Source organism: Bison bison, unplaced genomic scaffold (genome assembly GCF_000754665.1).
Source record: "Bison bison bison isolate TAMUID 2011002044 unplaced genomic scaffold, Bison_UMD1.0 scf7180017864456, whole genome shotgun sequence".
Classification (NCBI taxonomy): domain Eukaryota; kingdom Metazoa; phylum Chordata; class Mammalia; order Artiodactyla; family Bovidae; genus Bison; species Bison bison.
In genome coordinates this window covers 14,562,928-14,584,767 of record NW_011495018.1, presented here as the reverse complement: position 1 = coordinate 14,584,767, position 21,840 = coordinate 14,562,928, and the positions used below count along the sequence as shown (strand labels likewise).

Genomic DNA, 21,840 nt, shown 5'->3' with positions numbered 1-21,840 from the left:
GATCTTTTTTGTACAGTTCTTCTGTGTATTCTTGCCACCTCTTCTTAATATCTTCTGCTTCTGTTAGGTCCATACCATTTCTGTCCTTTATCGAGCCCATCTTTGCATGAAATGTTCCTTTGGTATCTCTGATTTTCTTGAAGAGATCCCTAGTTTTTCCCATTCTGTTGTTTTCCTCTATTTCTTTGCATTGATCTCTGAAGAAGGCTTTCTTATCTCTTCTTGCTATTCTTTGGAACTCTGCATTCAGATGTTTATATCTTTCCTTTTCTCCTTTGCTTTTCGCTTCTCTTCTTTTCACAGCTATTTATAAGGCCTCCCCAGACAGCCATTTTGCTTTTTTGCATTTCTTTTTCATGGGAATGGTCTTGATCCCTGTCTCCTGTACAATGTCACGAACCTCATTACATAGTTCATCAGGCACTCTATCTATCAGATCTAGGCCCTTAAATCTAATTCTCACTTCCACTGTATAACCATAAGGGATTTGATTTAGGTCATACCTGAATGGTCTAGTGGTTTCCCCTACTTTCTTCAATTTAAGTCTGAATTTGGCAATAAGGAGTTCATCATCTGAGCCACAGTCAGCTCCTGGTCTTGTTTTTGCCGACTCTATAGAGCTTCTCCATCTTTGGCTGCAAAGAATATAATCAGTGTGATTTGGGTGTTGACCATCTGGTGATGTCCATGTGTAGAGTCTTCTCTTGTGTTGTTGGAAGAGGGTGTTTGTTATGACCAGTGCATTTTCTTGGCAAAACTCTATTAGTCTTTGCCCTGCTTCATTCTGTATTACAAGGCCAAATTTGCCTGTTACTCCAGGTATTTCTTGACTTCCTACTTTTGCATTCCAGTCCCCTATAATGAAAAGGACATCTTTTTTGGGTGATAGTTCTAAAAGGTCTTGTAGGTCTTCATAGAACCGTTCAATTCAGCTTCTTTAGCATTACTGGTTGGGGCATAGACTTGGATTACTGTGATATTGAATGGTTTGCCTTGGAAATGAACAGAGATTATTCTGTCCTTTTTGAGATTGCATCCAAGTACTGCATTTCAGACTCTTTTGTTGACCATGATGGCCACTCCATTTCTTCTGAGGGATTCCTGCCCACAGTAGTAGATATAATGGTCATCTGAGTTAAATTCACCCATTCCAGTCCATTTCAGTTCACTGATTCCTAGAATATTGACATTCACTCTTGCCATCTCCTGTTTGACCACTTCCAGTTTGCCTTGATTCATGGACCTGACATTCCAGGTTCCTATGCAATATTGCTCTTTACAGCATTGGACCTTGCTTCTATCACCAGTCACATCCACAGCTGGGTTATGTTTTTGCTTTGGCTCCATCCCTTCATTCTTTCTGGAGTTATTTCTCCACTGATCTCCAGTAACATATTGGGCACCTCCTGACCTGGGGAGTTTCTCTTTCAGTATCCTATCATTTTGCCTTTTCATACTGTTCATGGGGTTCTCGAGGCAAGAATAATGAAGTGGTTTGCCATTCCCTTCTCCAGTGGACCACATTCTGTCAGATCTCTCCACCATGACCCGCCTATCTTGGGTTGCCCCATGGGCATGGCTTAGTTTCATTGAGTTAGACAAGGCTGTGGTCCTAGTGTGATTAGATTGACTAGTTTTCTGTGAGTATGGTTTCGGTGTGTTTGCCCTCAGATGCCCTCTTGCAACACCTATCGTCTTACTTGGGTTTCTCTTACCTTGGGCATGGGGTATCTCTTCACGGCTGCTCCAGCAAAGTGCAGCCATTGCTCCTTAGCTTGGACGAAGCGTATCTCCTCACCACCGCCCTTCCTGACCTTCAACATGGGATAGCTCCTCTAGGCCCTCCTGCGCCCGTGCAGCCACTTCCTTGGACGTGGGGTTGCTCCTCCCGCCCGCCTCCCCTGACCTCGGACGCGGGGTAGTTCCTCTCGTATATTTTAGCCCAAAACACAGTAGCATGTATGAAGTTCCCAGCAGTCATGAGGTCTGTGAGGCCAGGATCCATGTTTTAGTTAAGTCTATAATCCCAGGGTCTAACAGAATGTCTCACTAGTATGAACAAAGAGGATGTAGTCATCCAATAGATATGTATTGAGTGCTTACTATGTGCCAGGCACTATTCTAGGAATAGCAGATGTAGGAATGCATACAAAAGACAAAAATTAGTAGGAGCTAATACCCTACTTTCAGAGAAGGCAATGGTACCCCACTCCAGTACTCTTGCCAGGAAAATCCCATGGAACAAGGAGCCTGGAAGGCTGCAGTCCATGGGGTCGCTGAGGGTTGGACACGACTGAGCGACTTCACTTTCACTTTTCACTTTCATGCATTGGAGGAGGAAATGGCAACCCACTCCAGTGTTCTTGCCTGGAGAATCCCAGGGACCGGGGAGCCTGGTGGACTGCCATCTATGGGGTCGCACAGAGTCAGACACGACTGAAGCGACTTAGCAGGAGCAGCAGCAGCAATACCCTACTTTGCTATAAAAACAGTAATAGAATAAGTGCTAAGGAGACCAAACAAAGAATGTAATGGGAATCTGATGTGTTGGTGACACTGCGGGTGACCTAGGGGAAGGAGATTTTTGGTAGGGTGGACAGGAAGTCCTTACTGAAAGGATGACCTGAAGGAGTTAGCCATGCAGGTACCTGGGTGAGAAGCATTCCAGGCTGAGGGGTGGGAATGGCAAGTGCAAAGGGCCTGGGGCAGGAGCCCGTGAGGGTCATGGCAGCAAGGAGCCTATTGTGGCCAGAGTGAAATAAAAGAGAGGAGAGTAGTAGGGCATGAGGTTAGAGAAGGAATGGGGCAGAGGGAGATAACGTAGGGTCTTATGGACTGTAGCAACAACTTCAGCTTTTACTTGAGGGGGATGGGAGCCATGGGAGGATTTTGAGCAGAAGAAGTACATGGTTTGATTTGCTTTTTAACAGAATTACCGTGGATCACAAGTTAATTTAATCACAAATTAAACAAATAGTATTTAGCCCTTATAGCAGTTTCCAATAATAATAATAAGGCACTTTATAAGACACCAGAAAGTTATTATTTGGGAGTTCCATTCCTCCCTATCTCTATATCATTATCATGTAAACAATGATATGTATCATCCATAATATATGATAAAGCACAGTCATATAATGTATGATGACATGACAGTAAATTTTTCGATGATTCTAAATATCCCACTGCCTGACCCCATGTGGTCAGAATGTCTAGATGATGTAATTATTCTATCTTCCATCTGGCAGTTGCAGAGGAAAGAAACACAGATCGTGGCATTGAGAGTAGCTTGAATTTCCTCTTCACTAGCACTAACTTACAAAGTTTTACTACCTGTTTTGAAAGTAAATGTAATTAGAAATATCCATTTGCAATGACTACTTAAAACTGGTAAAACTATAGATACTCAAAATGAGAATTAAAGCCAGTTCTATCTAGTGCTGGTAAGCAAAATTCTTTCAAAAAAGACCTATTATAAAACTTCTTTCTCATTATCTGTTATATTATGATTTGAAATCATTTCTATTAGGATAAAATGTAGATCATAAGACTTGTTTACATAACTATATTGTTATATACTTGAAATTCTGTAAAATAATGAATTAAAATAAGCCTACATTTATCATAAGCTATCATTTTGAGATACTGTAATTCCTACAACTTTATTAGATTAAAAGCATATTTATCATTCATGTCTTCAAATGACTTTTCAGCTTCAAAATATTTTATTTTACATATATTTGTTACTAAGAAACCATTTACTTTTAAAATTCATAGTTCCCTATGTTCTAAAGAACCATCGTGTCTAAACCACAATTAGTTATGAATACAAATTTGTATGTAAAGAAACCTGATATAAGAGAAGTCCTCCTCAAAAAAAGATGTCAATTCTTTATTACTGCTATGTTGTATTTCTGAAATGATCTCAGTTATCTATTGTATAACAAACCATAGTGGCTTAAGAGAACAATGGTTTATTGCCCATGGTTATGAGGCTCAAGATTCAGGCAGAGCTCTGCTTTGCTATGTGTCCATTGGGTGAATGTACATGGTTGCATCCAACTGGGAGCTGGGCTGAGCTGGGCCAAAATGGGTGGGAAGGTCCAAGATGGCCTTCCATGGGTAGTATCTTGGTACTAGCTCTCCTCTCTAAGTGGTCTGTTATCCTTCAGAGCCTCTCTCCCCAGCCAGTTCACCTGAATTTCTTAACATGGAGACTGGGTTCCAATAGAACAAGAAAAGATGATGGAAGGTCGCTGAAGACCAAGGCCATGATACTTGCCCAGTGGCAGTTCCTCTATATTCTCTTAGTCAAACAAGTCACAAGACTAGCCTGTAACCCAGAAAGGTTTTTAAAAACCTTTATTTAGAATCATCTAAAAATTTACTGTCATGTCATCATTAGTTCCACCTCTTGATGGAACGAGTAGTAACATTATATTGCAAAGGGGGTGAGGACCTAGGAAGGAGTGACTCTTTGGAGTCCACATTTATAGATAAGTGATTTGCCACATCTAGTGACTCAAAGGTGAGTCAAGTCATGTAGGTCATGAGAAGAATAGCCCATGCCATGTAGTAAAAATATTGTTATGTAAGGAAAAGAGAGCATAAATGACTGGAATGTATTTCAGAATACACAAATGTACTTAGAACTTTTATGAATTATTGCAGTAATCCTAACTACCAGTGGCAGTAATGCTGTGCCTGACAATGACAAAACCAATTTGTCTATAGCATTCTTTATAATACATTCCACCTGTCACATCTTGAAACTCAGCTGAAGCTGTGCACTGGTTAACCTTGCTGCCTGTTTCATGATTGAATAGGAGGGAGTTCAGTCATTCCTGCAGAAACAGGGAGACAAGAGAATTAACTGGTCTAAGGCAGAGATACTGTGTACACAGTGATACTTAAAATTCTAAGTGCTTATGTCAGATATCTGGGAAGTGTTGGTGATATTAGTATCAGGACAGTCATCTACATTAAATGTCCCTTTCAGTTCAGTTCAGTAGCTCAGTCGTGTCCGACTCTTTGCGACCCCATGAATCGCAGCATGCCAGGCCTCCTTGTCCATTACCAACTCAGGGAGTTCACTCAGACTCACATCCATCGAGTCAGTGATGCCATCCAGCCATCTCATCCTCTGTCATCCCCTTCTCCTTCTGCCCCGAATCCCTCCCAGCATCAGAGTCTTTTCCAATGAGTCAACTCTTCACATGCGGTGGCCAAAGTACTGGAGTTTCAGCTTTAGCATCATTCCTTCCAAAGAAATCCCAGGGCTGATCTCCTTCAGAATGGACTGGTTGGATCTCCTTGCAGTCCAAGGGACTCTCAAGAGTCTTCTCCAACACCACAGTTCAAAAGCATCAATTCTTCGGCACTCAGCCTTCTTCACAGTCCAACTCTCACATCCATACATGACCACTGGAAAAACCATAGCCTTGACTAGACGGACCTTTGTTGGCAAAGTAGTGTTTCTGCTTTTCAATATGCTATCTAGGTTGGTCATAACTTGTCCCTTTAGACTCACACAAAGAATTCTTTGGTACAAGAAGATGATATGTAATATTAATAAATGTGGAATATCTAAAAGTACACACAAGGTCTGGTGACCCAGATCCAAGTCAAGAAACTATCATTCAACATTACTTTTTCTAGGAAATGTTTCATACTCTCAGTTATCAGTTCATTGCTACCAGTTAATCGAAAATTGTTTTCACAGAAGTGTTCTCCTTCTTTGATTGCAACCATGCCCGAAGTCATCGCTTTTATGCTGAAAGCATTCTCAATCCTGATGCATTTATTGCTTATCCTTGTAGATCCTACAAATCTTTTAAAGCAGTAAGTAAAGCATTTTGCCATGTAATTCAATTAGCAAGTCATTTTTTGAAGCATGATCAGTCAACTAAAAATTAGAACATTGAGTATGTATCCAAAAAAATGCATCTGCCATTTTGGTAAATAATAGATTCTTTCTGTGCTGAGTACTGAACAGTAGCTGGGGTTGCTGAAGGGCTTAAATAACTAAACCAACTATTTGTATTCTGGTTGTTTCAGTTCTTTTGAATTATATACAATTTTGCTTTTTTGGTCATTTGTTATGCAGTTATTAGATGTTGTGTACCAGGCATAAGTCCAGCACAAAAATTTTTGTGTGTATATATTTTAAATGTCATCCTCTAAGATGCCCTGAGAAGGCTGAACCAATTAATAGCTACAGTCAAACATATTACTATTTACCTGGGACATGAAAATTATTTTATTAAAATTTGATTATTCATACGGAGCAGAACTGAAGCATAGATAACTCACAGGAATTCCATGCAAATCAATATACATTACAAAATACCAAATTTGATTTTACTTGAGTCATGAAGCACGTGGTGCCAGATCTGAGCTGACTATATTTTTCATTTGCTTATCACTATGAAAAGGTAAAAAGAAAGTCTATTTTGTAGTGGAAAGTAGAAAGATTTTCCTGCTTGTGCTTTAGAGACTTATACCCTGTTTTATCAGGGTAGAAAAATATGGGGTTTCAAACCAAAGTGTGTTATAAGCAATAGCACATTTTGTGCTATTTTGTGAATAAGAATAGTGTTGGGACAGGAGTAAGTATTTCCTTCCTGTTACAGACCAAGGTGAGTGAGCCCTCAGGCTGTCTTCCTGAGCATGTCTTCCTTGTTCATACTGTGGCTGGTGAACTGCAAGTCTCAGAAACCTTGCCAGACAAGCACTGACATTTCCCCTAAACCTCCTTCTCCCCGAACTCATCCTTCTTCAAGCCCCAGATGCTGCTCTGAATGGCTAAAGGGATCCTGACATTCACTACATCAAAGGCAGGTGAAAGCAGGTTTTCAAAGTCATAGCATATTCAGAGTTAGCGGGGTTTAATCAGCTCAAAAGGGGAGAACTCTAGGCTCCTATGCCACATAGATGCTAATTACGGCAACAAACTAGAGAACATTAAGTCAATTTCCTTGACTTGTTTTATTGTACTTTTATCCAACAGTCATAAAAAATGAGATGGAATTTTAAAAAATAAATAAAGTAAGAGGGGTTTCAGTGCTGGGCCATCTGATTCACATTCTTGTGCCTTCACTTAATAGACAAACAAACTCAGACAAATTGCTTACTTCTCTGGGCTTTAGTTTCCTCATCTGCTAAATAAGGAGACTAAAAACATTATAATAATAATATTTTGTGAGGATTAATTGACCTAAATGCACATAAAGTGCATCAAACAGTGCCTTGCACATGGTAAGCACTCACTCAATCAATATGAGCCCTTATTATTTTGTTAGTATTTTTGTTCATTAAAAATGGAGTTTTAAATGGGGTGTTTTACTATAATCCTAGGCTTCCCCGGTGGTTCAGCAGTAAAGAATCTGCCTGCAGTGCAGGAGAGGCAGATTTGATTCCTGGGTTGGGAAGATTCTCTGGAGGAGGAAATGGCAACCCACTCCAATATTCTTGGTTGGAGAATCCCATGGACAGAGGAGCCTGAAGGGCTCTGTGGTCCATCGGATCACAAAAAGTCAGACACGACTGTAGTGACTAAGAATGCATGCATGCACTACAGTCCTAGCCTAAATATCCATAGTTTATAAGTCCGAAAGTTCAAAAACCTAAAGTAGCAAATACTCCAACATTGCTATCCAGGTTTTTTTAAGTTAGTATTTTGTTAGTTTTGTTTTAGATTTTAAAATACATGGATAAAATTTAAGTACCTTATATTCCCTTCATGCCCTTCCCTAAGGCAAACTTTGAGGGAAATTTATATGTATGTGTGTATATATATATATATATATAGTATCTTGCTATAAGTGTCTTTCTGAATTTCTTTTTAAATTTTATAAGATCTACATTGACATATATAGACCTATTGTATTTAGTAGGAATTCTGTAGGAATCAGCCACATTTTATTTATTCATTCCCCTACTAACGTACATTTTGGTTGTTTGCAGTTTTCATTATTAAAAGCAATTCTGCAATAAACACCTTTGCGTATCTCCTTATGTACTTGTGAAGAAGTTTCTTTATGACATGTAATAGAAGTGAAATTTTCAAAGCATATGTGCATTTCCATCTTTATTAGACATTACCAAATGTCTGTCTGCAATGTCTGTTAATTTATATTCCCATAAGAAGCAAATGAGAATTCCCCACTCCATATCATACCAATACTTGGTATTTCCAACTGCCTTAATTTTTGCAAATCTGCTGAGTATGAAATTGTATGTTGTTTTAATTTGTACTCCTGACAGCTAGTAAGATTGAGCATCTTTTTACATAACTATTGACTATTGACTTTCCTCTTCTACGGACTGTCTGTCTATTCATGTTATTTACTCATTTTTTTCTAACAGCCAGCCCCTTTTCCTTATCCCTCAGTTGTTTTTGTTTTATTATGTTTTGTTTTTGAAAACAGGCAGGATAGTCTATTAGGCAACTTAGTCATTCTTAAATGCATATACTTTATTTAGATTTGAAAGATTTATTATAGTTTAATAATACATTCTGAGTTTATTGAAGGTCAGCATTTCTAATTACCTCTTATTTTCTGTCACCAGGGAAATTGCTTCCATTGTCCCAAGGAAGGTTGCCCAACAATGGGTCATTTTGCTGATAGATTTCACCTGAAAAAAATGAAGCCTAATAGATTATATTATTTTTTAAACACAGGGACTGTTTCGCCATTTGCCCGTAAGTATGTAGCTGAATTTTATTGTAATGCCTTAAGGCACTTACCTTTAAATATTCAACAGTTTTTACTGAGTGTCTACTAAATCACTGGGCATCGGGCCAGACTCTGAGGATGCAGTGAAGAACACACAGTGAGTCTAGGCTGGGGGAGAGAAAAGGAAGAGTCTCAGTTTCAACCCTGAGTAATAGGGTTGGGAGATGCAAAGAAGGAATTTCTTTCTGTTGGGAGATGCAAAGAAGGAGTTTCTGCACTCAGATCGGGGAGCCTTCCAAGAGGAAAGATGCCTTCAACACTGATTCCTGAAAAGTGAGTAACAGAGGGAAGGAATGGCAACCCACTCCAGTACTTTCGCCTGGAAAATCCCATGGACGGAGAAGCCTGGTAGGCTGCAGTCCATGGGGTTGCTAGGAGTCGGACACGACTGAGCGACTTTGCTTTCACTTTTCACTTTCATGCACTGGAGAAGGAAATGGCAACCCACTCCAGTGTTCTTGCCTGGAGAATCCCAGGGACGGGGAAACCTGGTGGGCTGCCGTCTATGGGGTCGCACAGAGTCGGACACGACTGAAGTGACTTAGCAGTAGCAGTAAGCAAAAGGAACTGCATATGAAAATGCCTGGAGATAAGGGAGAGCTGGAATCTAAAAAAGATCCCCCTGCTGAGATTGTAGAGACCAGGAGGAAGGCAACATGAGGCGGGTAAGATGAGAGAGGCAAACCGGGTCAAATAATGAAATTATGCTCCATATGGGAAGTCTGGGCTTTATCTTTGGGCAGGTAGAAGCAAAAAGGACCTGGCTGAGGGGTTTCCCTGGTGGTCCAGTGGCTAAGACTCCATGCTCCCAATACAGGGAAGGTGGGTTCAATCCCTGGTCAGGGAACTAGAGCCCACATGCTGTAACTAAAGATGGAAGATCCTGAGTGCCGCCACTAAGACCTGGCATGGCCAAATAAATAAAAACAAATAAAAAGAGTTTTAATTAAAAAAAAAAAAAAGGAACTGGGTGAATGGGTTTGTCAGTTCAGTCACTCAGTCGTGTCCGACTCTTTGCGACCCCATGGACTGTAGCACGCCAGGCTTCCCTGTCCATCACCAACTCCTGGAGCTTACTCAAACTCATGTCTATCAAGTCAGTGATGCCATTCAACCATCTCATCCTCTGTCATCGCCTTCTCCTCCCGCCTTCAATCTTTCCCAGCATCAGGGTCTTTTCCAGTGGAGTCTGTTCTTCACATCAGGTGGCCAAAGTATTGGAGTTTCAACTTCAGCATCAGTCCTTCCAATGAATATTCAGGAAAGATTTCCTTTAGGATGGACTGGTTGGATCTCCTTGCATTCCAAGGGACTCTCAAGAGTCTTCTCCAACACCACACTTCAAAATCATCAATTCTTTGGCACTCAGCTTTCTTTATAGTCCAACTCTCACATCCATACATGACTACTGGAAAAACCATACCTTTGACTAGACGGTCCATCTAGTTTTTCCAGTAGTCTTGTATGGATGTGAGAGTCAGCCTTCTCTAACTCAGTAAATGGGTTTGAGGGATGCAGAAAGTGGAGAAGTCAAGGATGATTCCATCTGGGCAGATGACATACCACATGCTGAACTTGGTAACCAGGCAGAGAGGCTGGTTTGAAGTAAGTTGATGGGCTCAGTTTGTAACATATTAGGTCTGAGATGCTGTTAGAATTTGGGCATGTGCAGTTAGATTGGGTCTCATCCTCTGGAGATTGCTGTGGTCCACAGCCAAAGATTCGAATGTTTAGACAGTAACCTAAGCTATGAAGTGGATGACATAATTACCCAAGAAGAATGTATCAGATGAGAAGAAAGAGAGCAGAGAAAGTGGTCCCTGTGAAGGACACTGAGGAATGAATAAAGAGAGAAAAGATAAAACCATGTGGCAGTCAAGAAAAGAAAGATGATGAAAAAGAGAGAATGCATTCACTGCCCCAAAGACAGGTCCAATGAGACAGGGCCCAGAGGGGTTCGTGGGATAAGTCCCATCACTGGTGAGTTTAGCTTTCAGTGGAGAGGTGATGGTGGCGGTCATAGTTCAGTGGAACAGGCAAGGAGGGAAACGGAGCTTTCTGACGAGGATTAATTTGTGAACTGAAAATTCTCTCTAGTAAATTTTTTCCCCTTTCAGAGGCTTTTCAAACAACTTTATGAAGAATTGCATTTTTTTTTCTGTTATTAAGCATACAACAATTTTAGAATTCAGAATGAAAGATCTGTTTAGTTCTAAAGTTCTTTAAAAGTTATACTTGACTGTTTGCAAGGGATTTATCCTGTTGGCAGGCTTTGTGTTGACTCAGACCTGTACTGACTGGGAACTCCTAGCACAAAGTCTGGTGAGAGAGGAAGGGACAATTCATTCCGCCTCTGAGTCATTAAAAAAAAACACAGACTTTCTTGCTCAATAGGTTTTCTAGATATTTTTCTGGACTAATTGTCAAACTATAGCAAATTAGAATTTGGCTATGGAAAGCAAGGAGTCCCTTGGACTGCAAGGAGACCCAACCAGTCCATCCTAAAGGAGATCACTCCTGGTTGTTCATTGATAGGACTGATGTTGAAGCTGAAACTCCAATACTTTGGCCACCTGATGCGAAGAGCTGACTCATTTGAAAAGACTCTGATGCCGGGGAAGATTGAGGGCAGGAGGAGAAGGGGATGACAGAGGATGAGATGGTTGGATGGCATCACTGATTCAATGGACTTGGGTTTGGGTGGACTCGGGAGTTAGTGATGGACAGGGAGGCCTGGTGTGCTGTGGTTCATGGGGTCGCAAAGAGTCGGATACGACTGAGCGACTGAACTGAACTGAACTGATGGACTATAGCCTGCCAGGCTCCTCTGTCCATGGGATTCTCCAGGCAAGAATACTGGAGTGGGTTGCCATGCCCTCCTCCAGGGGATCTTCCTGACCCAGGGATCAAACCTATGTCTCTTGTGTCCCTGCATTGGCAGGTGGGTTATTTACCCTAGCTCCACCTGGGAAGCCTAGAGAGTTGCCTTAGTTGCTATTAATTCTAGGTAAACCAAGAGAATGACCAAGAGAATCAACCAAGAGAATTACTTTTGCTTTTTATACTTGAGTTTCTGCCATAAAATGATGTAGAAAGACAGAACAGATAAATCTTTGATTTATTTTTACAGGCTGTATACACATATCCAGACTGGGAGAAGATAGATCAAGAGTACGTAAGAAATTCCTAGCTAGCAGATTAGGAACACTCTCTTTTATTTTCAAAGGGTGTGAAATCACCCTTTGTCTGCTCTAAGTCTTTCCAAAACATATCCTGAAACTTCAATACTTTGGCCAAAGTATTGGAGTTTCAGCAACTGAACTGAACTGAACTGATGGAAAACATACACACCACAGAATACAAATGTAATGGATGGAAGAAGACACACACATTTTTCTAAAGTCCAAAAAATATATGGAAAACTAAAGAATTTCTTTAAAAATATTATTAACTATTTACTTTGCAAAAGCAACATGTGATAGTTTATATGTTTTTAAAAATATAACCTCACCAAATTCACTCAAGCTGTATAAAGTTGTATTAATATTTTCTCATGAACATGAACAGCCCTCTTCCTCTTTAACCCTGAAAGTTACATTTACACTGAAGTAGCCAGGAGATAGTGAAGGACAGGGAAGCCTGCTGTGCTACAGTCCGTGGAGTCTCAAAGGGTCGGACACGACTTAGCAACTGAACAGTAGTAACAAAGATGTCGTGCTTCCCCGTGTTCTAAACCCTTCTCTCTCTCTCTTTCCTATTTTGTTTCCAGGTTGGAGGCACAAACTGTCTGTCAGACTTGATGGGAACAACATCACTCAAGGAGGTATATTTCTCCGTGTAGGTGGAACGATTGGGAAGACAGGGGAGTTTGAGTTTGTCAGGTAGGCAAGGATGATGACCTGGCAGGTAACAGTGCTGTACTCAGTTCATCATGCTCAGTACGGCTCAGGCTTTTCTTTTCCTGTAATACAGTACCACCAGCTATTATCTGACAGTAACTTTTCTTTTTTCCCAAATATAAAATAGAAATCATAGTATCTATTTCATCCACAGTTCCAGCTACAGACAGAAAATTTTAGGAAATGTTAAGATGAAAATACAGATCTAGATAATAAAGCAAGTGGGAAAAAAACTGACAGGAAACAAGATATGCTTTTAATTCAGTCTGTTATTGTTATACAAATGTGGGCATATTGCTTTATTTTAGGGCTTCCCTAATAGCTCAGTTGGTAAAGAATCTGCCTGCAATGCAGGAGACCCTGGTTTGATTCCTGGGTCAGGAAGATCCACTGGAGAAGGGATAGGCTACGCACTCCAGTATTCTTGGGCTTGCTTGGTGGCTCAGCTGGTAAAGAATCCACCTGCAATGCAGGAGACCTGGGTTTGATCCCTCTGTTGGCAAGATCCCCTGGAGAAGGGAAAGGCTACCTAATCCAGTATTCTGGCCTGCAGAATTCCATGGACTGTACTGTCTATAGGGTTGCAAAAATAATATATGCCATTATTGTTATACAAATTTGGGCATATTACTTTATTTTTATAGATTCCATATGAAATAAAGTATTTATATGAATAGCCGAATTTCTAATAAGCTCCCTAAGTAGTACTCACAGGTATAGTATATGTGTTAAGATAGTCAAAGGTAGGAATAATTCAGTAGAGACATTCACCCTGCACTCTCATAAAAGGTTACAGTATCCTTCTATCTTGAGTTTTCCTTAATTTTTTCTTTGATCAGCCTTAGCATTTTTGAATTACGTCTTCCACTTTCATCACTTAATTCTGCAACTCATTTCAGAATTAACATTGTACACACTAATTAGATGTTACCGTTTTGTGAACTGATGAATTAATTAGATGTTTTGGCTCTGTGATTTACATCATCTTCAAATACAAGGCAGAGGCACAAAAAGCAGAGGTTTTGTGGTTGTCGGTCGAGGGATACGTCAGATTAGTCACTCTGGTAGCCTTTGTGCTCATCATCTTGCCTTGGTGCAGCTGCCTGTAAAGGTGAGTTCAGTCAGTGATCGTCTGGATCCCAGTTCACACACAGGCTCCAACCCATGATTTCTAGCCGTGCCTCCCATTGTTTGGCTTTGTTCATCTTCAGCTTAGCCACATTACCCTGACTACACTGCTGCTGCTGCTCAGTCGCTTCAGTTGTGTCTGACTCTGTGCGACCCCATAGAGGGCAGCCCACCAGGCTCCCTGGTCCCTGGGATTCTCCAGGCAAGAACACTGGAGTGGGTTGCCATTTCCTTTCTCCAATGCATGAAAGTGAAAAGTGAAAGTGAAGTTGCTACCCAGCATTAAAATAGATCTAACCCTTTCCTCCCTTCCTGACTTTTATCCACGCTGTTCCATGTTCCAAATACCCTTCTCTGTCTTAGTAGATCTCATCTTGTCCTTCACATCGCCATTAAGCTATTCCTCTGAGAATAGTTCAACATGATCTTGTGTCTGTGGCTCTAAGGCCTACAGTGCACTCATTGCCTGAGGCTGTAGAATCTGTGTCCTGCACAAAGGCAGCTGACCTGGGTCAGGTGGGGAGAGATGCGTGGTTCCCACCCCTTCTAAAATTTGTGAGAATGTTTTGTCATCTCTCTACTTCTTTTGCTAATGTCTAAAGAGGCTACTTGTCATGTCCTTGCATAATCATCCAATCCTCTTTTTTAAGAATAATTAAGCATTTCAGGTCCACAGTAAATGTTTCATCTTGGAATGAGGTCTGCTAAATGAATTTGTGTGCTAGTCTAGTCCCACTCTTCAGTCAAGCGTTAAGAGTCTGGCTTCACCATAGATTGCATGCTTGCATGCTAATGCGCTCAGTTGTGTCTGACTCTTTTGCAAACCCATGGACTGTAGCCCATCAGGCTCCTCTATCCATGGGATTTCCCAGGCAAACATACTGGAGTGGGTTGCCATTTCCTTCTCCGGGGGATCTTCCCAACCCGGGGATCGAACCCACATCCCCTGAATTGACAGGCAGATTATTTACCATGGAGGCACCAGGGAAGCCCTCACCGTACATTATATTTTAGTCATTTGGGTTTCCAGTGACACCATCGTTAAGGGCTGTGCTGTGTGTGCAGTGAGTGAAGGCAGTTCATGGAGCAACAGGGAAATGACCCCTTGAAGTGAAGTGAAGTGAAGTGGAGTCGCTCAGTCGTGTCCGACTCTTTGCAACCCCATGGACTGTAGCCCAGCAGGCTCCTCCATCCATGGAATTTTCCAGGCAAGAGTACTGGATTGGGTTGCCATTTCCTTCCCCAGGGGATCTTCCTGACCCAGGGATCAAACCCTGGTCTCCCGCATTGCAGGCAGACGCTTTACCGTCTGAGCCACCAGGGAAGCCCAGTATAACCTGAAAAAAGTTGTCCTCTGGTAATTAAATCAATTAATTCGACATGTAATAGAACAAGACAGGCCCTAGGAATAGCAGCATCCATTCTTGCATTCAGCAAACATGTAAATGCCTATCGTATACCAAGAATTGTTATAACTGCTGGGGAAACAGACACGGGTCCTACTCTCATGGAGCTCTTCCTCCAGTTAGAGGAGACAAACAATACATTAACAAAGCAGTGAGAAATGGCAGGACTAAAGAAACCTCATCTAGAGTAATTTTGGCTTGCATAAAACACGTCTTATGTCTCAAGTCTCTTATGACTTATTCTATTTCCACACTCACCAAAACACCTTTCTTTATCATTAGTTTGGTTACCCAATTCTTTTTATACAGATGAAGAAGGTACCAGGGGAAGGCTAGGAGTACATTTTGGTTAATGAAAAGGAAGCATTGCACCGCTGTTAGCTGATCAACAGGCTTGTAGTTTTTCTTTCACTTTTGTGAGAATTTAGTCTATCATTGATAGTCTGATGATTTTGGGGGTGTCAATAAACTCTAGTTTCTGATACCACAAAGCCAAGACCAGAGCTTTCACTGTGGAGAACTAGCCCTTAAAAATCAACTAATCAGGCTTCTCATTCTCCCTCTTTTTTCAAGCTTTAGAATTGTGCTGTTCTGAGATGCTGACCAAGGTGAATGGCAAGAATAAATCTCCTATAATCAAATGCAGGGAAATGAAACTTTCTCTTCCATGATACACACAGGTGTTGTCTTCCACTTCAATATTATGAATACCAAGCACAAGCTTATCAGTTTTATTCTTCCATTGACAGTGGAACACTGAAGCCAGGCATGACTTATACAGATTTAATTGATGCAGACATTAACGTTGGAAACATTACAAGCATTGAGTTCATTTGGAAGGAGTATTCATTTGAACGTTCTCAGAGTAAGCTGGGAGCAGAAATGGTGATAGATATATCTGGAAAATACGGATATAAGTAAGTCTTACTTTTTCCTTTGCATTTTCAAACAGTTTAAACTTTGTAATTGACATTTAAAATCCATATATAATTTGAAATTTTCAAATAGTATGAAAATGTGTGCCCCTCAAAAGTTTGCAGTTAAAGAGAAGAAAAATTATTTAAGAAACCAATACTGTATTTGTGAAAGTGTTTATAAAATAAAAACTACTCATTAAATTAGAAGACCTACCTACATTTTCTACCTCACCTACCCTGGAATCATATTAACATTGTCTTTTTTCCCCCTTTAAATTTTTCAGATCTGCTTTCTGTAGCCAAAACATCGTAGGACCTAATATTGCCCAGATCCTGAAACCGTGCTAATCTCAGATATATCACATATAATCTTGATGGATTTACTTAATGGGAGCAATGGGAAAATTAATCTCCCTCTAGCTGGCATCCAGACCAAACCTGGCCCTTGTAAATGAGATAGAAAGGTACAGTTGCCTTTTTTCTGTATAGGATGTTTTTCTTATTGAAAAGCTTTTATCTGAACCTTAAAACCAGACTGAGCCCTGGGACAAAGTACAGTACTGTGACCTATAGGATTCTGGTTTTCAGTGACCAAATAGAGCTGTGTTGCAATTTCTCTGAATTAAGAAGAGGTGCTCCAAGGATGGTGGTACAGACTTGTCAGTGAAAATGAGCCTCTGTCTGATTGAGTGTTTGAAGTACATTTAGAGCATTTCCAAGTGGAATAGCCATTGTTCAAAACGATTTGAAGAATATTTGCTATGCTGTTAAATCTTGCTAAGACAAATTATGTCTATAGCTCATGATGTACAGTAGATGGTGACCCCGTGGGTTGGTACATCTATTGATTAATAATGAAAACTAATGAGAGCACATTAGTATTTTCAAGGTGTTCTTTGGTCTTCAGAGTGAGTGAGAGGTAGAAGAGATTTTGGAGCTCATCTGTGATGTTTGCATCAGTAAGTAATAGGTCCTGAGGATCTTCAGCATCTTCTAGAAGCCTCCTATCACAGAATTACTTATCATTCTAGGCCTTGAAGGTCCCGTTACAAATTTGTATTTATTCTAAGGCAGCATTTCATTTCCAAAGCACTTGACGAATGCCTTGCGTTTATAATAACAATATTGCAATTTCTAAATGTGTTGTTTTCTCTTTTATTTTGCTTCAATTTCATCTAATTCAGTTGTCCTCACCCAGTGAAAATAAAAGACGAGCATTTTTATTTGTTCTGTTTTCTGTCACTGGCCTCAGTGTTTAGCACTGGGCTATAAACATTATTGGAAAGAAATAATGACAGATACTCTGCAGGATATTTCTTGATTCTCCTTGGTGCCTGGCTGCCAACTGAATCTTAAGAAGAGACCCATGGCTGTACATGAGCTTGAGTTGTGGTAGAAAGCAGAGAACAGAGTGGGGTTACTTTCCCATTGAACAAGGAGGAGATAGAAGGTTGACTGGAGAACAAGGCGTAGTGGAAGGAGGAAAGGAGATGAGGATGTTTTCAGCATGATCGGGCTGAGCATCCTACCTCCCTGGTGCCGTATCAGCCCGAGGCCCACGCCAGCGCAGGAACAGGGTGGCCAGGAGCAGCCCCAGCAGGAGGGCCTGGCCCCTACTAACTGTGTCACAGCCCCAGTACTCCTGAGCAAGCTGGCAATGGAGTCAGCTGCATGGCTCTAGGGGCCAGAAACTTCCCGTGAGAGAGCTGCCTTAAGCCTGCACTACTCTCTGCTCAGCCTTTCTTCCTTTCAGGAGGGTCTCACCAGCTGAAGGAAGAATTATGAGCCAGGATACTGCATTAAACTCTGTGAGTCCTGGCCTGGTTGCTTGTTCAAGGGATCTCTGGGCTGGCTCTTTCTTAGCTTGAAAAGACAAATTGGAGTCAATTAACTTCTGGGATCCCTACTTTAATTAACTATAGAATTTCTGTCCTATTGTTCTTTTATCTGTCCCCTTTTCTGCGTTATAAGAATGTTGTGAATGTGAAAAATAGAGCAGGAGCTAGCCAGGCAGATCTGAGAGTTCAGGGTGACAGCACTGAAGTGCATTTAGAGCATTTCCAGGTGGAATAGCCATTGTTCAAATGGTTTGAAGAATATTTACTATGTTGTTAAATCTTGCTAAGACAAATTATGTCTATAGCTCATGATGTATAGTAGGTGGTAACCCCGTGGGTTGGTACATCTAATGATTAATAATGAAAACTAATGAGAGCACATTAGTATTTTCAAAGTGTTCCTTGGTCTTCAGACTGAGTGAGAGGTAGAAGAGATTTTGGAGCTTTTCTCTGTATATTGCCACCTAGGAAAGCTCTTTTTAAAAAATTCTTTTTCTCTCTGAGTACCCTGTGTTACTATAGAAGGGTATTTGTGGTGAAGACCGTTAGGAAATTCTTCTGCTTCTTGAGTGAACTGCCCTTAGTGCTGAAAAGTGACTTCCCACCCCATTAGTCATCACTTCCTTCACTGCCCATCGCCATCGATCCGCACTCCAAACTTGTCATCACATCACCCACAAACACCGCCTCTAAACTTGCACATGGGAGGGTCTTGCTCTTGGACCACATCTGCTTCCTCTTTAGGCCAATGGAGTGAACTTCAGATCTTACATGTAATACCATCTCTCCCACCTACACGTCAGTATGAATCTGTAAACAGTAAATTTGTTGAACATAACTGTAATATCTATTTTATAAAAATTGACAGTAATTTTTAAATAGATTTAAGATTAAAAGAATTAACAATAATTCCTTAATGTTATCTTACATTCCAGTTGTTTTTACATTTCCCAGATTGTCTGAAAAAGGTCTTTGGACCATTGATTGGTTCAAATTTATATCCAAACAAGATCCAAAAATTTCATATGATTAGTAGGTCCCTGTCTCTAGAGGTTTTCCCTCCCCCTTCTTCCACACCAGTTTTTAAATAAACCAAATTACTTGTCCTCTAAAATTTCTCGCATTCAACTGATGGGATCCCCTTGATATATTGTAGTACATTCCTCTCTCCTGTGTATTTCCTATAAACTAGTTACTTAGGTCAGGATACTTGTTGGGATTCAGGTGGGCCTTGACCCCTTCCATGCTCGTCTGCAGGATACACACTTTCTGCACCTTACTTACAGCTTTCAAGTTAACTGGTGATCTTTCTTTTTTTAAAAAAAGTCTTTGTTGAATTTGTTACAGTATTGCTTCTGTTTTATGTTTTAGTTTTTTGGCTGCAAGGCATGTGGGATCTTAACTCCCCCACCAGAGTTTAAACACGCATTGAAAGGCAAGGTCTCAACTATTGGACCACCTGGGAAGTCCCTGCCGGTCATCTTTTATTCATTCAAAGGATTATGCCCATACTAGCACTTCATAGATTTGAAAGGGCTATACCAGTTAGAGTTGTAGGTAAAATAAAACATTGAATGTCTTTGACTTTAGTTGCTAAATGGCAAGGTAAGAGGAGAAAGGTGACATGAAGAAGGTTTACAAGGGTTTGTGCTCTGGGAGGACTGGAAGAAAGGGGCAAATTGTGTAAAGATCCAGTTATGGACGAGGCATTGACCTCTGCACTGCGTCTAGGGCTGGAGGAGCTCCATCATAAATGTTCCTGCAGAAGTAAGGAAAATTCACATAGCTGCTTAAGTTGTGTGTCTGTTTCCCCAGGCTCCTCAGAACAAAGTGAATAATAGAAATCACCCTGTGTAAAAGAGCCCTCAAGTTTTGTTGACTCTGCAAGTCTTCAGAACAAGCAGAGCATTTCAGGAACAGAAGTATAATTTATGCCAAGTTGCTGTTTGCCAGCCTTTTAAAATCTAAGCTCATGTTAGATAAACGTAAAAATCTCATGTCCCTTCTGGGGACTTTTCTCTTCTACTTGGGAAAATCAAATTTTTTTCATATACCCTCTGGCTAAAAAGAGTTGGGAAATCTTTGCTTTCTGCAGATTGTGTAATAAAAATAATAGGTGTGTTTTGTGTTATGTTGTGTGATTTTTTTCCCCCCCAAATACATACTTATATTATAATACCAGATGGGCTTCTTGATTTTACACGTGATTCTCTAGAGTTCTGCTCTAAGTGATTTATACTCAGGAGAGTGGAATGTTTCTACTAGATTTCACTCCAATATGAGGGAATGTCTGAATGCCTATATAGACTGGGGCAAAGATTTTTGGTCAATGTTTTCTCACTTGTACATCTATTTTTAATTTATTTTTGGCTATGCTGGGTCTTCATCGCTGCATGTGGTCTTTCTTTAGTTGCGATGAGTGGGAGCTATTCTCTAGGTGTGCTGAGCAGGCTTCTCATCGTGGTGGCTTCTCTTATTGTGGAACATGGGTTCTAGGACTGTGGGCTTCAGGAGTTGTGGCGCACAGGCTTAGCTGCTCAGAGGCATGTGGAATCTCCCCAGACCAGGGATCAAACCCTTGTCCCCTTGCACTGGTAGGCAGATTCTTAACCACTGGACCACCAAGGGAATCCCAGTCTATTTTCAAAGTTTGAGTTTTGCAAACATTTCACCTTTATACAGTCATATATCTTTCTTTTATTTTCATAGGCTTTTTAAAATTCATTCATTTAAAAAACATTTACTGAGTTACCTTTTACGTGCCAAGTATTGTGGCTAAGTCATGAGGTTATTTGAAATATACAAGAGAGCATTGCAGAGGACATAGGAAAATTAATCTTTGAGCATAATACATCATGATAAGAACTGTGACAGAAGCCGACACAGAGGTGACAGTGGCATAGAAAAAAACACCTTATTCGACTCAGCTCACACCTCCACCCTTCACTCATTGATCTCCTATAAAAGCAATAATGATAAAGATAGTGCAGTAGGTTTTCATTTCTGAATTCTGTGGTTATCGTATCTATTTTTATAAGTGATTCTATTTTGGAATTCACTGTACTGTATTTTTCCAGTGTCTTTGGTCCTAGAGAAACAGAACTGATCTTTCACTCAAACACTCACACATAAATCTGTCCATCACAGATCCACTGACTGTCAGCTATGGCCGTAAGAGCAATAATTTCCTTAAAGGTCCCAGGTCATGCACAGCAGATTTAGGATGATGCCAACCAGAGCATGACTAGTCTTCTCATCTCAGGCTCCTCTAAGACTCCGTCCAATGGTCTTAGTGGAATCAACTGCAGAACAATGCCCATGAGACATGAACACAGATACAGTTATCAAACGTCAATCCATCATTTAGGTATAACCATAGCGAACCTAGGCATCTCAGATGGTGCTAGTGGTAAAGAACCTGCTTGCCAATGCAGGAGGCATAAGAGATGCAGTTTCGATCATTGGGTTGGGAAGATCCTCTAGAGGAAGAAATGACAACCCACTCCAGTATTCTTGCCTGAAGAATCCATGGACAGTGGAGCCTGGCGGGCTAAGGTCCATAGAGATACAAGGAGGCAGACATGACTGAAGCGACTTCATATGCACAGCAGCCTAACATTTAAAATAACTGAAGGCTACAGACGTATGAGTGTATCAGATCAGATCAGATCAGTCGCTCAGTCGTGTCCAACTCTTTGCGACCCCATGAATCGCAGCACGCCAGGCCTCCCTGTCCATCACCAACTCCCAGACTTCACTGAGACTCATGTCCATCGAGTCAGTGATGCCATCCAGCCATCTCATCCTCTGTCATCCCCTTCTCCTCCTGCCCCCAATCCCTCCCAGCATCAGAGTCTTTTCCAATGAGTCAACTCTTTGCATGAGGTGGCCAAAGTACTGGAGTTTCAGCTTTA

The 21,840-nt window shown here is 40.9% G+C and overlaps 1 protein-coding gene across 1 annotated transcript in view; it reads left to right on the top strand.

The window, feature by feature from the left end:
* Positions 1–16,436, top strand: part of PNLIPRP3 (pancreatic lipase-related protein 3) — a 37,022-nt gene extending 20,586 nt beyond the window's left edge. The window contains exons 8-12 of the mRNA XM_010859587.1: positions 5,723–5,841; positions 8,572–8,704; positions 12,508–12,619; positions 15,921–16,088; positions 16,373–16,436. Of these exons, the coding sequence (XP_010857889.1) occupies positions 5,723–5,841; positions 8,572–8,704; positions 12,508–12,619; positions 15,921–16,088; positions 16,373–16,436 (596 nt within the window). The remainder of the gene's footprint in view (positions 1–5,722; positions 5,842–8,571; positions 8,705–12,507; positions 12,620–15,920; positions 16,089–16,372) is intronic.
* The last annotated feature ends 5,404 nt before the right edge of the window (positions 16,437–21,840 follow it).